This window comes from Myotis yumanensis, unplaced genomic scaffold, assembly GCF_028538775.1.
Source record: "Myotis yumanensis isolate MYYU_CA2020_CCGP unplaced genomic scaffold, mMyoYum1.0.hap1 SCAF_5, whole genome shotgun sequence".
Classification (NCBI taxonomy): Eukaryota; Metazoa; Chordata; class Mammalia; order Chiroptera; family Vespertilionidae; genus Myotis; species Myotis yumanensis.
The window spans coordinates 32,920,457-32,936,995 of NW_027223756.1; the positions used below are offsets into that span (position 1 = coordinate 32,920,457).

A 16,539-nucleotide genomic window follows, 5' to 3' on the forward strand; every position below is an offset into this window, starting at 1 on the left:
ATACCACAAAGTAATTTTGCTTCATGATAATGCACCATCACATACTTCAAAACCAGTTAAAGACACATTAAAAGATCTTGCCTGGGAAGTATTAACCCACCCGCTGTATTCACCAGACCTTGCACCTTCAGATTACCACTTGTTCTGATCGATGGCACACGCACTTTCTGAGCAGCACTTCAAAACATATGAAGAAGTAGAAAATTGGGTCTCTGAATGGTTTGTCTCAATACAAAAAAAGTTCTATTGGAATGGTACCCACAAATTACCAGAAAGATGGGGGAAATGTGTAGCTAGGGATGGACATTACTTTGAATAAAGCACTTTTGATGTTTCTCTTGAAATTATTGTGTTTTCTTTGATTACAAATCTGCCATTATTAACTGGTACACTTGGTAACTATAGTCATCATGTTCTACATTATATCCCTAGTTATTTTATAACCAGGAGATTGTACCTTTTGACCAACTTCATGCAATTCTTCTCCTAACTCTTCACCTCTGGTAACCATAAATCTGATTTCTATTTTTATATGTTTGGTTTGTTTTTTTTAAGATTCCACATATAAGTGAGACCATACACTATTTGTTTTTCTCTGTCTGACTTATTTCACTTAGCATAATGCCCTCAAGAGCTATCTATGTTGTCACAAATGGCAGGACTTCCTTCATTTTTATGGCTGAACTAGAGGCCCAGTGCACGAATTTATGCACATTGAAAGGAAATTAATTAGAAGAAATATTTTAATAACACTTTTTGCCCTTTCTCTATAATAGAGGTGTCAGCCAAATTCGTGATCAACAATGACAGATCAAAACACACGTGTGTGATTGGCACCAGCGAGAGCTGTATATGTATAGCACATGCGCCAGTCAACTTAGCCATATGTGTATATATATATATATATATATGTGTATATATATATATATATATATATATATGTGTATATATATATATATATATATATATATATATATGTGTATATATATATATATAATAAACTTGCTTAATTAGACCTTCTTTCTGATATAGCTAAACTTTTTCCAGCCCAGTGAAGCACCCCAACTTCTCTTTCAGGTAATTGTCAGCAACACAGCAGTAAATATCAACACAAAGCAGATTATTATTCTGCAGATCATGCAGGGAGAACAAAGGGTAAAATATTTAACTGCAGCAGTGTTTGACTATATTCTGCACAGTGAGAAAACCTGAAGTCATTTTCAAGTTCCACCATTTCTTCTTTTCAGTTGGGTCAAGTTTCTAAATCTCCGTTTTCCAGCTAATGAAAAGAAAATAGGATTCTACCGAGTTGCCTATCTACCTACTCCAGACTTCTGTGAGGATCAAATGAGATGAGGCATGGGAAAATGCTTTAGAGACATTTGGTTAAAGTGTGAAATGTTTGCACCTGGCTATAAAGCAAGTAGTGTTCCTTGGCTGGAGAAACTGCAAGGAGGCTAGTCGTCACTAGGGAGAGAAAGCTGGGCATTGCTACGTGACATCATTACCTGGCGCCCACAGCCATCATTTCCAGGCTGAGCTGTGGGCCGCATTTTGCGCCATGGTGTCTCAGCAGCAATTTGGTGGGTTGTGGCTCCGGGGTGGTGGTAGGGCCTGTGTCTCACTTGGGGGAAGCTGAGTGTTGCTTTGTGGGTGCCAGGTCTGTGGTGCCATCTCTGTGCGCGTCACAGCAGTTCCTGCATTGAGTGTCTGCCCCCTGGTGGTCAGTGAGCGTCATAGCAACAAGTCAGATGGTTAGACACTTAGCATATTACCCTTTTTTTCAAAAAAATACATTTTTTATTGATTTCAGAGAGGAAGGGAGAGGGAGAGAGAAGTAGAAATGTCACTGATGAGAAAGAATCATTGATTGGCTGCCTCCTACACGACCTTCACTGAGGATCGAGCCCACAACCCAGGCATATGCCCTTGACCAGAATTGAACCTGGGACCCTTTAGTCCACAGGCCAATGCTCCTATCTACTATGCAAAACCGGCTAGGGCCATATTAGCCTTTTATATCTATATACTAGTGGCCCAGTGCACGAAATTCGTGCACATTAAAAGGGAATTAATTAGAGGAAATATTTTAATACTGCTATTTGCCCTTTCTCTATAACAGAAGTGCCAGAGATGAAAGATAATTAGTAAAATGTATATGAAATTCTCTCACAGTCTGGGGTGTGCTGCGGGACCCAGAGTCAAGTCCCCGCCCACCTGCGTGCACCTTGAAATCACGTGAGACCCAGACCCAGCTGACCCCACCCCCGTCAAGCCCCGCAGGGCAGGGGCACAGCCTCAGGTCCCCCGGCCTGGCACCAGCTGAGGGTGCGGCCTCAGGTCCCCTGGCTCCGGCGCAAGGGCATGAGGGCATGATGACCATTTGCATATAAGCTCTTTATTATATAGGATAAGCCTAAGCGACCATCCGACCGATAGCTATGACACACAGTGACCACCAGGGGTCAGACACTCTGACCGGTAGCTATGACACGCACTGATCACCAGGGGGCAGAAGCTCAATGCAGGAGCTGCTGAGCTGTGGTGACTTGGCAGCTGCGGTTCTCGAGTGATGCACCTGGAATCAGAGAGGAGGAAGCCCGATTCCAGGGTGCATCACCCAAGAACCACCCTCTTGCAATCTGGGACCCCTTGGGGGATGTCGGAGGGCCAGTTTCGGCCCTATCCCTGCAGGCCAGGCCGAGGGACCCCACTGGTGCACAAATCCATGTACCGGGCCTCTAGTATATAGATAATATTTGTGTGTGTGTGTGTGTGTGTGTGTGTGTGTGTGTATATATGTATATATGTATATATATACATACATATATATATATCACAACTTTATTTTTATGTACAGCATGAGGAAAGAGGAGAATATGGGGGTCTGAAGCTTTAACAATTTTGAGGACCCCATTTAAATAAAATACAAAATTATTAATATAAAATAGATATAGGGCCTTAGGTGTAATCTGCACAACTTATTAAAATTACCTTCATAGTAAATTCAATTCTGTAAGGGTGTTAATATTTCCTTTTTTTTTTTTTTTTTGTCTTGCTCTATCACTTAACATTGTGTTTGAGAGATTGATCTAGGTGTTGTTTGTAGCAGACAGCACCAAGTCTGTGCATTTCATTGTTTGAATTTGACACAATGTGCTAACTACTGTTGAGAGATATTAGTTGTTTCCAATTTGAGACTCCTACCAATATTGCTGCTGCAAAAGTACATGCTGTTGGTGCATACATGTTGCATTGTGTTGGGAGTATACCTGTGAGTGGAATTGTGGTATCTTGGGTATTCATATGCTCAACTTTAGTAGATAGTGCCAAGTAGTTTTCCCTAGTGGAGGTAAAAGTCTACAGTCCAAATTTAGTGTATGGGAGTTCTATTTCTACATGTTGCCAAAGCAGGGTACTTTGAGACTTAAATTTTAGCCATTCTGGCAGGTGTGTATTGCCCTGATGACCAATTAGCTTTAGCATATTTTAAAATGAATTTTGGCCCTTTGGATATTTTCTTTTGTGCAAGTGTTTTATGCATTTTTTAAAAATTGAGTTATCTGTCCATTTTAATGACTTAAGGTTCTTTTTACATTATGGATACGTTCTTTTTTATTGTGATGTAATTGACAAAAGATACTTGTTTTAGGTATAAAACATAATGATTTGATATTTGTATATACAGCACATACTTGAATAATGTTTTGTTGTAGCATTGAGAGATGCCTTGGAACTTAACTCTTGCTTATATATAGATTTAGTCTACCATAAAATTGTTCTTATTATATGTCATTTTGCCAAAGTTCCAAAACCCTACTGATGGTGTTAACTGAGGACTTACTCTGTTGTGAAATAATCACAAGTCTAGTTATCCATCACCATACACAGCAATACATTTTTTATTATGATGAGAACGTTTAAGATCTGATCTCTTAGCGACTTTAAAATATGCAATACATTGTTACTAACTATAGTCCCCATGCTGTACATTATATCCCTATGACTGACTGACTTGATAACTGGAAGTTGGTATCTTTTGACCTGCTTCAGCCAATTCATCTATCCCCCTTGGCAACTACCTATCTGTTCTCTGTACCTATGAGCTTAGTTTTTTGTTTATTTGTTTTTATTTTTTTAAATATATTTTTATTGATTTCAGAGAGAAAGGAAGAGGGAGAGAGAAATAGAAACATCAATGATGAGAGAGAATCATTGATTGGCTGCCTCCTGCAAGCCCCACACGGGGGATAGAGCCTGCCACCTGGTTATGTGCCCTGACAGGGAATCAAACTGTGACCTCCTGGCTCATAGGTCAGTGCTCAACCACTGAGCAACACCAGCTGGGTTCTTTATTTCTTGATGAATCTAGTTAAAGGTTTGTCAGTTTTGTTTCTTTTTCAAATACCAGCTCTTAGTTTCATTGATCTTTAGTCTCTTTCATTTATTTCTCTCTGATCTTTATTTCCTTCCTTCTGCTAACTTTGGACTCTGTTCTTTTTCTGGTTCCTTGAAGTGTTGTAAAGTTTAGTTGTTTGAGATTTTTCTTGGTTTTTGATGTAGGAATTTATCATTAAAAGTTCCCTCTTAGAACTGCTTTCACGTTATAAGTTTTAGCATGTTGTATTTCCATTTTAATTTTCTCAAGGTATTTTTTATTTCCCTTTTGATTTATTCTTTGACCCATTGGTTTACCAGCATGCTGTTTAATCTCCATATATTTTTTAATTTTCCAGTATTCTTGTAATTAATTACTGGTTTCATACCATTGTGGTCAGAAAAGAAGCTTGATATGATTTCAGTCTCTTAATTTATTAAGACTTGTTTGGTGACCTAACATATGGTCTGTCCTGGAGAATGTTTCATGTCTATTTGAGAGGAATGTATATTCTGTTGCTTTTAGATGGAATGTTTTGTACATATCTGTTAATTCTCTCTGGCATAACATGTTGTTTAAGGTTGATGTTTCTTAATCCTAATTAATTTTCTGTCTGGATGATCTATCCATTGATGAAAGTGGGTGTTAATGTCTCCTGTTATTATATTATTTTCTATTTAGATTATTTCCTTTTAGACTTGTTAATATTTGCTTTATATATTGATGTGTTCCTGTATTGGCTGCATAAATATTTACAAATATTATATCTTCTTGTTGGATCAACTCCTTATCATAATGTAATGCCCTTCATTGTCTGTTACTGCAATCTTTGTGTTTTGGTTTCCATTTGCCTGGAAAATCTTTTTCTATCCCTTCACTTTGAACCTGTCTGTGTCCTTGAATCTCAAGTGAGTCTCATGTAGATGGGTCTTGTATTTTTATTCAATCAGCCACTCTCTGTCTTTTGTTTGGAGAATTTAATTGATTTACATTAAAAGTAGTTATTGATAGGTATGTACTCATTGCCATTTTGTTGTTTTTTGGCTTTTTGTAGTTCTTTTGTTCCTTTCTTATTCTCTTGCTCTCTTTGTGATCTGGTATTTTTAGTGGTATGATTCGATACTTTTTTCTTTCTCCTTCCTGTATCTACTATGGCTTTTGCTTTATAAGTGTTAATCCACCACTTTTACCTTTACCAGTAAGATTTATACTTTCTTATCTTTTTGTGTTAGTGATTAGTGTTAATGTGTTAAAAAATAACCACATTCTTACCGTAAAGAATTTTTGTGAGTTTATCTCAACAGATTGGGATAGTGCTCCAGAGAATGGTGGTTTCTCATCTATTTTTATACATTGCAATCAAAGGAAGGGACGTAGGTGGGTTATATGAAATCCATGGGTGATAGATTAGAGAGGCGGGAGAAAGCAAATCGGGGAAACCCCTGGGATTGGATAAAAAGTAAAGTGATAGATACATACTTAGGTTGGTACAGCAACAATTAACATGATAACAATGAAGGAATTTGTGATATCTGTCCTGGCGCCAAGGCACCTTAGGTTGTGCCCCAAGGGGTCCCGAAAAAAGGAAGTTACAAGTTACCCAGACATTTCAAGGTATGTTATTATAGATGCAAAAAGTCAGATATGCTCAGTTAAGGTAAGGTTGACCTTGTCAGTGAAGATACTGGCCTAGGATGTAACTACCCATCATAACTGCTTTTAATTGAAGTTTAATTTCAGACCATTCTTTGTGGTTACTTTAGGTCTTTGAGTTTTCAAGACATGCAGGCCTTCTCTGACCTTGTCAGGTTAACATGTGGCCCCTTTCATCCACATTAGCACCCTTTCTTTTCAGCTTAAAGAAGCCCCGTTAACATTTCTTGTAAGGCTGATTTAGTGGTGAACTCCTTTATGTCCCCTTCAGTTTTGAAGGACAACTTTGTTGGGTGGTAGAGTATTCATGGTCGGAAGTGTTTTGTTTTTATTTTTGTTTTTTACTTTCAGCACTTTGAGTATATCATGCCACTCTTCAGGCCTGCTGTTTCTGCTTAAAAATCTGCTTATCCTCTTATAGGGATTCCCTTATATGTAAAAAGTTTTTCTCTTGCTGTTTTTAAGATTCTCTCCTTGTATTTCACTTTTCCCATCTTAATAATGACGTGTGTCTGTGTGAGGGTTTTTTTTGCTTTATTTTATTTGCAATTCTCTGGGCTTCTGGCAGGATTCTCTTCTTTTTTATGCGTACACACACACACACACACACACACACACACACACACACACACACACACACACACTGGGGTGGGCAAAAGTAGAGTTTTTCCCTTGCCATTGTGACATTTCTTTTAAGATAATAAAACTACTGTGATAATCATAACCTGCATATCTTTCAATATGAACAATTGTAAACCTACTTTTGCCTATTCCTGTATATAGTGCTGAAAATCATCAGTGTTATCACAGATTAATCCTTATAATCTTCCTGCATAGGCAGCTGCTGACTTCTATCAGGACACAGTGCATCCCACTCCTCAGTGTTTACTGAGCACTTTCTGTATGTCTGGTATTCACTTGGTAGAACAAGTGAATACAAGTGATTTTCAAATGTTTTGGTTGCATACCTCCATAAATAGTTTTGAAAATCATTGTATCTCACACATTCAAAATTGACAGCTAAACTTTTCATAATAAATATCTGCAAAGGGTATAATTTTAGATATATAATAAAATTGACATTTAAAAAGAAAACTGTTTCATCACTCAGTTAAGTGTATCCAAAGAAAGCTAAATAGCTGTGATGGTTTGAGCTACCATCATTTTAAAAAATACACAAACAGGCTTTTTTTTTTTTTTTTTTTTTTACATTTGGAAATTTGACCTTACTTTTCTCCTTAAACCATTATTTCCCTTTCCTTTCCCCCAAAATTTTATCCTAATGTTACACATTTTAATGCTTCTAGTATTTTATTGATCTTCGCAACAGTAATAATGTACATAAATTTATTTTGAAAATATTTCATAGAAACACTAAATGTTATGGATTTTATAATTCAGGCTTGGATAATTATCACATCTATAATAATAAAAGCATAATATGCTAATTAGACCAGACATCCTTCTGGACGTCCTTCTGACATCCTTCCAGAACAAGCTGGCAAGGGAAGGATCCAGGCAGTACCCTCCCCCGACCCCCCCCCCCCCCCGCCCCACACACACACACAGCTAGAGATCGAGGCAGCTGCTGCTGCTGTGAAGGCTTACTCTTGCACAAATTTTGTGCATCGGGCCTCTACTTTATTAATAATACATAATTGATCAAAACGACAGATACGTCACAAATTTTAGTAACTTAAGAAAAAAGTAAAATTTTCTTGGAACAGCATGGGATAGATGGAGATAGTTTTTCAATTAACTCAAGTATTCTAAGATGAATGTTACTTATTGCTAAAATGAGACAGGGTTTAGCATCCTATATTTTTATATTTAGAGGTATAAGTGCCTGGAAAAGCTTGTTCACAAAAATAATTAGTAGGAATGGAAAAGATTTTGTAATAGCAACACCACCCAGTCCTCTGAACTCTTTCTGAGTTATATGCCAACGATCACATAGTAATCTGTCATCAATTTGTTTTAATAAATGTTTTATTTTAGAGTCGTTTTAAATTACAAAAAAGTTACAAAGACTGTACAGAGAGTTTCTAAATGTCCCTCACCCAATTTCCTTGTTAACATCTTACATAACCCTGGCACATTAGTCACAACTAAGAAACTAGCATTGGTCCATTACTATTAACTAAACTCCATCAATCTGTTTTTTAATGATCTATCAGCTGTTAACTCAGTTTGATATTTCTTCTGTTTTGTTGAAAGCACAGAATTAGAAACATCTGACTTGCAAAAGGATTTGTCATACAGCCTTTCCCTTTCTTGTCTCCTGGGAAGTGTATAAAAAAAGCTTTACCAAGACTTACATGTAATTGTTGATTATACCTGTTTCTCTTTTACGTGTCAAATCTGATACTCTTGAAGTATTAGGAAAACCAAAATAGTAATAACTTTAATATATCTTTGCTGTTACCATATTTCTTGATAAAATGCTTTGTGTCTTATATTACAACTTTGGAGCTTCAGATTTGTCTCATTTAACTTACGGAAAATATTTCAGGTTAGCCACATAATCTACATGCCAAAGCAGCCTTTACTGTTAAAGAGTTCAGTAAAATTAGTCCTAGATGGTTTTCTCAATGGTTAGAGAGTCGGTCCATGTACTGAAGGGTCGCAGGTTTGATTCCAGTCAAGGGCACATGCCTCAGTTGCAGGCTTAATCCTTGCCCCGCTCTCACATTGATGTTTCTCTCTCCCCCACTCCCTTACACTCTCTCTAAAAAACAATGGAAGATATATCCTCTGGTGAGGATTACAAAAAAAAAGAATGCAGCAAAATGAAACCTATTTTTTAAAAATATATTTTTATTGATTTCAGAGAGGAAGGGAGAGGGAGAGAGAGAGAAAGAAACATCAATGATAAGAGACAATTATTGATTGGCTGCCTCCTGCTTGCCCCACACTGGGGACCGAACCTGCAACCAGGGCATGTGCCCTGACCAGGAATCTAACTGTGACCTCCTGGTTCATAGGTCGACACTTAACCACTGAGTCACTCCGGCCAGGCAAATCTATTTTTTAATGTAAAAAAATAATATTAATGTGTTAATGATTTTGAATACTAAGTGGGCAAATGGATAGGGTATAGGTCTTGCCTTGAGTTTACTGTCCAGACTCATCCTGCAGGAAGGCATGGCCATCTGTAATATTTCTTTCCCCCTACTTTCTTTTTAAAAAAATTTTTCAATTATAGTTGACATACAATATTACATTAGTTTCAGGTGTACAATATAGTGATTAGACATTTATATAACTTATGAAATGATCACCCGAATAAGTCTAGGAGCTATCTGACATAGTTATTACAATATTACTGACTATATTATCCATTGATGTCAAGAGGGTACTAAAGTCCCCTACTCTGACTATATTACTATCAGTCTCTCCCTTTATGTTCGTTCATATTTGCTTTATATATATAGGTGCTCCTAGGTTGAGTGCTTAGATGTTATGAGAGTTATGTCCACTTTTTGGGTTGATCTCTTCATCATTATGAAATGTCCTTTGTCTCTTGTTATAGCCCTTGTTTTGTCTGATAGAAGTATTGCTACCCCACTTTTTTTTTATTTGCATTTGCATAAAATACCTTGTCTCATCCCTTTATTTTCAGTGTGTGTGTGTCTTTTGATCCGAAGTGGGTCTCTTGTAACCAGCATATGCATGGGTCTTGTCTTTTTATCCATTTAGTCATCTTATGTCTTTTGATGTCCATTGATATTTAAAGTAATTATTGATAGGTATGTAGTTCTTGCCATTTTGTTAGCTTTTTAAAAATTGTTTTTGTAGTTTTTCTCTTCCTTTCTTATTCTCTTGCCATATTCTGTTGTATGTTAATGAATTTCTTTAGTGTGTGGATTCCTATCTATATTTTTACATCTCTTGTGAATTTTTGGTTTGTGGTTACTATGTGTTTCCTATATAAAAAGATATGTTTATAGCAGTCTATTTTAAATTGTTGGTTGCTTAAATTTAAACATGATCTATAAGCACCACAATTTTTACCCCCTTCCATGTTTATGTTTTTGTCTCTTTTACTTCATGTTTCTGTGTGTGTATGTTTATCACTTAATTTATTGTTGTAATTACACATGATCTTCCTACTTTTGCCTTTTAACCTTTTTACTAGCTTTATAGTTGGTTGATCCACTGCTTTTATTATGTGTTTGCCTTTGTGAAAATTTTTCTTTCCTGTATTTTCTTATTCATATTTTCGATCTTCTAAAAAAAATCCCTTTAACATTTCTTGTAATATTCATTTAGTGGTGATGAACTATTAGTTTTTTCTTGTCTGGAAAACTCTTTACTCTCAATTCTAAATGATAGCTTTGTTAGATAGAGTCATCTTGATTGTATGTCCTTGCTTTTCATCCCTTTGTATAATTTGTCCCAGTCCCTCTGGCCTGCAAAATTTCTGTTGAGAAATGAGGTAACAATTTTATGGGAGATCCCTGTATGTCACTAACTGCTTTTCTCTTGCTGCTTTTAAGATTTTCTCTTTGTCTTTAACCTTTGGCATTTTAATGATGATATGTCTTGGTGTGCGGTTCACCTTGTTTGGGACTCTGCATTTCTGGCTTTATATATCTGTTTCCTTCACCAGGTTAGGGAAGTTTTCAGTCATTATTTTTTCACATAGGATTTTCAATTTCTTGCTCTCTTCTCTTTCAGGTACTCCTGTGATGCAAATTTTGGTATGCTTGATGTTGTCAAGAGGTCCCTTAAACTATCCTTATTATATTTTATTCTTTTTATTGTTCTAATTGGGAGTTTTCTGCTACCTTGTCTTCCAGATTGCTGATTTGATCCTCTGCTTCATCTGATCTGCTGTTAAGTCCACCTAATGAAACTTCATTTCAGTTATGATATTCCTCATTTCTAACTGGTTCTTTTTTTACAGTTTCTATCTCTTTGTGTAAGTTTTCACAGAGTTAACCTATTTTTCTCCTAAGTTCATTAAACATCCTTATAACCAGTGTTTTAAACTCTGTATCTGGTAGATTGCTTGCCTCCATTTCATCTAGCTCTTTTTCTGTAGCTTTTGCCTGTTCTTTTGACCATTTGGGACATATTTCTTTGTCTTCTTATATTGTCTTCCTTCTCATTTGTGTCTATGTAGATATGCTGTATCTTCCAGTCTTGGCAGAATGGCCTTACGTAGTAGCTATCCTGTGGGGCCCAGTGGCACTCTCTCCCTGGTCATGTGAGCCAGGTGGCCTTGTGTGGGTTTTTTGTACCCTCCTGATGCAGTTGAGCCGTAATTGCTGTTGGCACATCAGTGGGTTGGATTGACCCTCAATCTGACAGACTGTGAGGACTGAAGGTGACTACAGCAGAGAAGTTCTACTTTTTTGATTTGCTCCCACTGGACCCTCCCTCAGGAGTGATATACTTTTTGATAATAATTAGGGGAAGGGAAACGGTTTAGTGTCTAAACAAAATTTGCCATTGTTTCTACTGTCCTCACTCTGTAATATATCTGAATGCAAAAAGTCCTCAACTGACTCAGAATATCAATTTTTTAAATACAATTCTTGTCCTTAACCAAAATATATAAAACACTTGGAAAGACATGCATTCCTCCTCCAGGGGTGTGCCGAGCTAATATTGAATCTGGGAAGTGGGAGAAGGATGGTTGTACAAGGAGACCCAGCAAGAAACCTTGACCACAGGCGTAGATTTCTCTTAGGCATAGACCTCTCTTTTTGGAAAAGTGCATTAGAAAGTTGAAGATCTGGAAATGGATTTAAATCTCTCCATGTAATGTACCCCTTGAAAGGCTCTTGGGAACCCCAGAGTACACATATTTCAGATGGAATGATGCTGAGCATGCCAAGATCGTGCACACTATAGGGCAGGGGTGGGCAAACTTTTTGACTCGACGGCCACAATGGGTTCTTAAACTGGACCGGAGGGCCGGAACAAAAGCATGGATGGAGTGTTTGTGTGAACTAATATAAATTCAAAGTAAACATCATTACATAAAAGGGTACAGTCTTTTTTTTTTTTAGTTTTATTCATTTCAAACGGGCTGGATCCGGCCCGTGGGCCGTAGTTTGCCCACGGCTGCTATAGGGCGTGGGAGTGGCGTCTCCAGGGTTCACCAATAGGCACCATATGGATCCTCTCCAAGGCTGGTTTTAATGAAAGGAGAGTTGGAGAGTCTTACCTCCTGGGCTGGGGAGGGTTGGAAGATTATGGTCCTTGGTCTGCTTTTTGGCCCTTTGAGAACTAATGACCTAGAATAATTTGTTTTGCCCCTAAGACTTCAATAGTGTACAGACATCTAGCAACTGAAGACCCTCAAGAGACATTTACTTGGTCTAAATCTATGAAAATGGTTCTGTTCTAAATTACCACAGTAAAGTTCTGCCTTTGAATAGCTAATTTTGAGTATAAGGTGCTGAAAATACAATTTAACATTTTTCATAAAATTCTTGTACTTCAAAATAAGCCTGTGGCCCCCATTTTGAGAAAAGCTGAGATGTGCTGGGGGTTTAGTTTCCTGTTTTCTCATAGTATTTTGGGCAATGCCTGTGAGCTGCCTTTTTGTTAGAAAAACCCAGATTTTTGCCATCTTTGCCTGTGCAGTCCACATACTGACTCTTCTATTTGTGTAAGAAGAAGCAGGGAGAAGTCAGCAAGGCAGCCAGTGCCGACAGCACGACCGAAGGCACGCCCGCTGATGGCTTCACAGTTCTCTCCACCAAGAGCCTCTTCCTCGGCCAGAAGGTAGGCAACTGTGTGGCTTGATCGGCTCTCAGGCCCTGGGAAAGGGGTACAGGCCACCTCCACCGGAAGGCAGCCTGGGGATTCCCAGAGGCCATTCCTGGTTTCGTGGGTGTGGGTGGAGAGAGTGGAGTGGGGGTGGTGGGTCTTTTGGAGTGGCCTCCAGGAGGGCATGGCGGGAGTGCTGGGAGGAGACTGGTAGGCGGGAAGAGGAGGTGGTAAAGAAAAGGGAAAGGCTTCTGTGGGGGTGGTCAAAGCACCCGGTTAGTCTTCAGAAGGAGCTGCTTATGTGGAATAACCTGGTCCTCATGTAGCTCTGGCCAGAAAAACAGCCGGAAGTTAAAACTGGGTCCTGGAAGTATGTAAGGGGGGCACGGAGCCACCTGAGGACTCCTCAAGACAATTGTTTGGTTTTGTTAACCATGGGCAATATATTTTCAGCCGCCCCAGTGATGCAACTTTGCCAGGATGCCATGGTTTTGTAAAAGATGATTCACTTTTGTTGAAAATAAAAATGATGCATAGGCTTTTAAGACCGGAGAATGAGAGTTAATTAATCTTTCTCTATTAACACTAAACAAAGGGGGTGGATAGAGAGGAAATTAAACTTTTCTTAATTTTTTAACTCCTACATTTTAAAAAGTTAAAAGTTCAAATTTGGTCTTTTGTGTAAATTGTGTGTAGTTTGAATGCGGTTAACAACTTGGTTCTGAAGCTGCATCATTTTTAAAACCTCACTGTCGATTTTCTTTTGCATCTCAGTGACACAGTCTTCCTGCTCACGTCATTCATTGCAAGTGCTCCTTCCCCTCCCCCTTCCTGTCACTCAGTGCACTCAGGCTCTCATGGTGCAGTTCCTGTGGTGGACTCTGTGTTCCAGCAAATAACCATTTCAGCTTACATTTTATAACCATTGTCTGTATTTTGTATGCATTTTTCAAAGGAAAAAATAAGCAGCACTAGTTGTCATCTTAAGGTCTGGGGCTTTGAAAGTTTTTGTTTAAAATATTTTTTATGTATTTAAAAATTTTCAACTCAGCAGTGAAGGCAACCACCTGGGTCTTCATGCACAACCTTGAACACATCCTTTGGGTGATATTTTGAAAGTTAATGTGACCTGTCATCCAAATTGCATAGGTTTGAATGAAAGTGTGAAAACCCCTGTAAGTTAGGACCAGCTCATGTGTACTTAAGATCCCTTATGTCAGCGGTTCTCAACCTGTGGGTCGCCAACCTGTGGGTCACAACCCCTTTGGGGGTCGAACGACCCTTTCACAGGGGTCGCCTAAGACCATCGGAAAACACATATAATTACATATTGTTTTTGTGATTAATCACTATGCTTTAATTATATTCAATTTGTAACAATGAAAATACATCCTGCATATCAGATATTTACATTATGATTCATAACAGTAGCAAAATTACAGTTATGAAGTAGCAACGAAAATAATTTTATGGTTGGGGGTCACCACAACATGAGGAACTGTATTAAAGGGTTGCAGCATTAGGAAGGTTGAGAACCACTGCCTTATGCAGACAATTAGCCAGGACTGGGAAGCCTATTAAGCAGGTAGGATAGTTTAGCCCCTGGAGTCACCCTCTCCCTCACTCCTTCCCCTACCCACCCCACCCTCGGGTGCCCTGACCCTGGCCTTTCCCTTTCCAATGTTGTTGTTCCCCCCCACCCCCCATCTCCATTTATCTTCCCTATACCATCTTCTATCTCCTCCCAGTGCCTCCCCCCTGCAATCACTGCCCTGTTGTCCAGGTCCATGAGTTATGTTGTTTTTTTTTCATCAATCCCTCCTTCCCATCCACCCCCACCCCTCCACCAGAGCTGTCTGCCTGTCCTCTATGAGTCTCTATTTTGCTTATTAGTTCAGTTCATTAAAATCCACATATGAGTGAAATCATACGGTACTTGTCTTTCTCTGACTGGCTTATTTCACTTAGCATAATGTTCTCCAGGTACATCCATGCTGTCACAAAGGGCAAAATTTTTCTTTCTTTTTACGTCCGAGTAGTCTGTTGTGTAAATGTACCATAGCTGTTTTATCCATTCATCTAGTGATGGGCACTTGGGCTGTTAGCTCCTGTCAACTACCCCAGAGTCAACCTCAGATCAGAACTCGTCACACCCTTTGCTGGATGATTGCAAATATTTCCAAAATTGCAGCACTCAGCCCTACAAATGGAGATGCCTTTCTTGGTCTTGGGATCTGGATCTTGTCTGGGCTCCACTGCATGTGAACCCTGGAAGGGAGGCAACAAGGGCTATAGACACCTAGCTGGCTCCTCTGTGACCACCCTCTCCTCCATTTGGGCACACCTGGTCTCAGGCCTCAGGACCAGGAGCCACAGGCACAAAAGTACCAGAAATCCAGCTAATACTGACTACACTCCACTCAGAGTCAGAGAGGGGGAGTCCAAAAGCTATAAAGTATTGATAATCTCTAATCATTTATAGACATGTCATCTGGTGTTATTTAAGACATAGAGGAAAAAAGAAGTAGGTTTGACAAATGGAACTAATTTGCCTGTTTGATAGCTTGACCTTTGGAGGGAGACTGAAAAGAAGGTTGAGCTGGAACTCAGTGTAGAATAGTCAGCTGTAGGAGAAGGGGCTGAGTGCAGGCCCAGACGGACCACCCGCTTCTCTCTCTAGTACATAGTTACGTGTTAGTGGTGAGAACAAAACCATAGACTTCCCTTTGTGTTAAATGTGCTTAATGACCCAAGACTTCCACATCCAGGATGAGGGACCCCCAACTCCATCACTGCAGATGCCCTTTAGCAGAGTAAACTGTCCCCCTCAAACGTGGCATCACAGAATAAAGTGGCACTTCAAGTCAGCATGGGCACCAGTGCTGGCAACTAATGAGCTAGCAGCTCTTTCTGGCACCCTGTCGCCCTCCCTGTAGCAGGAGATGGACAGTTTATAGTTCGGAGCACTATTTTGAAGCAGTACTTTGGCCCTTTATTGGCTATTACTGTCAGGTGAAAGTCATGGGATATAATGCAAACAAGGCAAGAGTCGCAAAACTGACACAAATTTTTACACAAAGCACAATAGCATTTTACACAAAAGCATGTTAAAATGTTATAACAGACATTAATTTTGACTTGGATTTTAGGAAGTGTTTCAAAAAGGGTACTTGAGAATGATGACTATATGGTACTTCATATCCTACAAGTCTTTATTTTTCTATCTGTGGCAGTTAAACTAAGGCTTGAATATTGCAAGCAAGCTAGAGTGGAGAAAAGTGATACTGTGCTCCCTGCAACTGTATAAGGCACGGTTGCTAAGCTACTCACAGGAGAAGCCACCTGGTTTTAGGAGGCTGGGATCTAATTGTTGCTGACAAGGAATTTCACAAACTGAAGTTTTAAGAGTCATCGCTCTTACTACTCTGTGATTTTACCTACTATTCACACACATTGTTGAACTGTTTTCAAAGAGAACACAGTGCTGGGAATCTGAATGAGCTAAAAGTCTTTTCTTCTGCGGTTCAATGGAGATTTGCAGCCCCTTTTTAGAGAGATAAAAACCTGATTTTTTAAAAAATACTGCAGTATGTATTTCTATAAATCCGTGTCAGTGGTAGTAATGATTTAGGCTTCCTGGTGGGGTCAGTGTTATCTGAAGCAGTTGGGAAGGCAGTGTAAGGGGGTATGAGTGAGTCTTCAGCCTCCCTAACTACCAGCATGGCAGATGAAGCACTAGAGGCCACTAAGGGCAGGGGGACCCAAGGGTTTGCTCCCCCAGG

The 16,539-nt window shown here is 39.0% G+C and overlaps 1 protein-coding gene across 8 annotated transcripts in view; it reads left to right on the plus strand.

Annotated features, from left to right (window-relative positions):
• MACROH2A1 (macroH2A.1 histone) overlaps positions 1-16,539 on the plus strand; it is a 75,324-nt gene that overhangs the window by 38,203 nt on the left and 20,582 nt on the right. For 4 of the 8 annotated variants that reach the window (XM_070414961.1, XM_070414962.1, XM_070414957.1 and 1 more), the window contains exon 5: positions 12,662-12,772. In XM_070414961.1, the coding sequence (XP_070271062.1) occupies positions 12,662-12,772 (111 nt within the window). The other 4 variants (XM_070414958.1, XM_070414960.1, XM_070414965.1 and 1 more) reach the window with 3 other exon arrangements.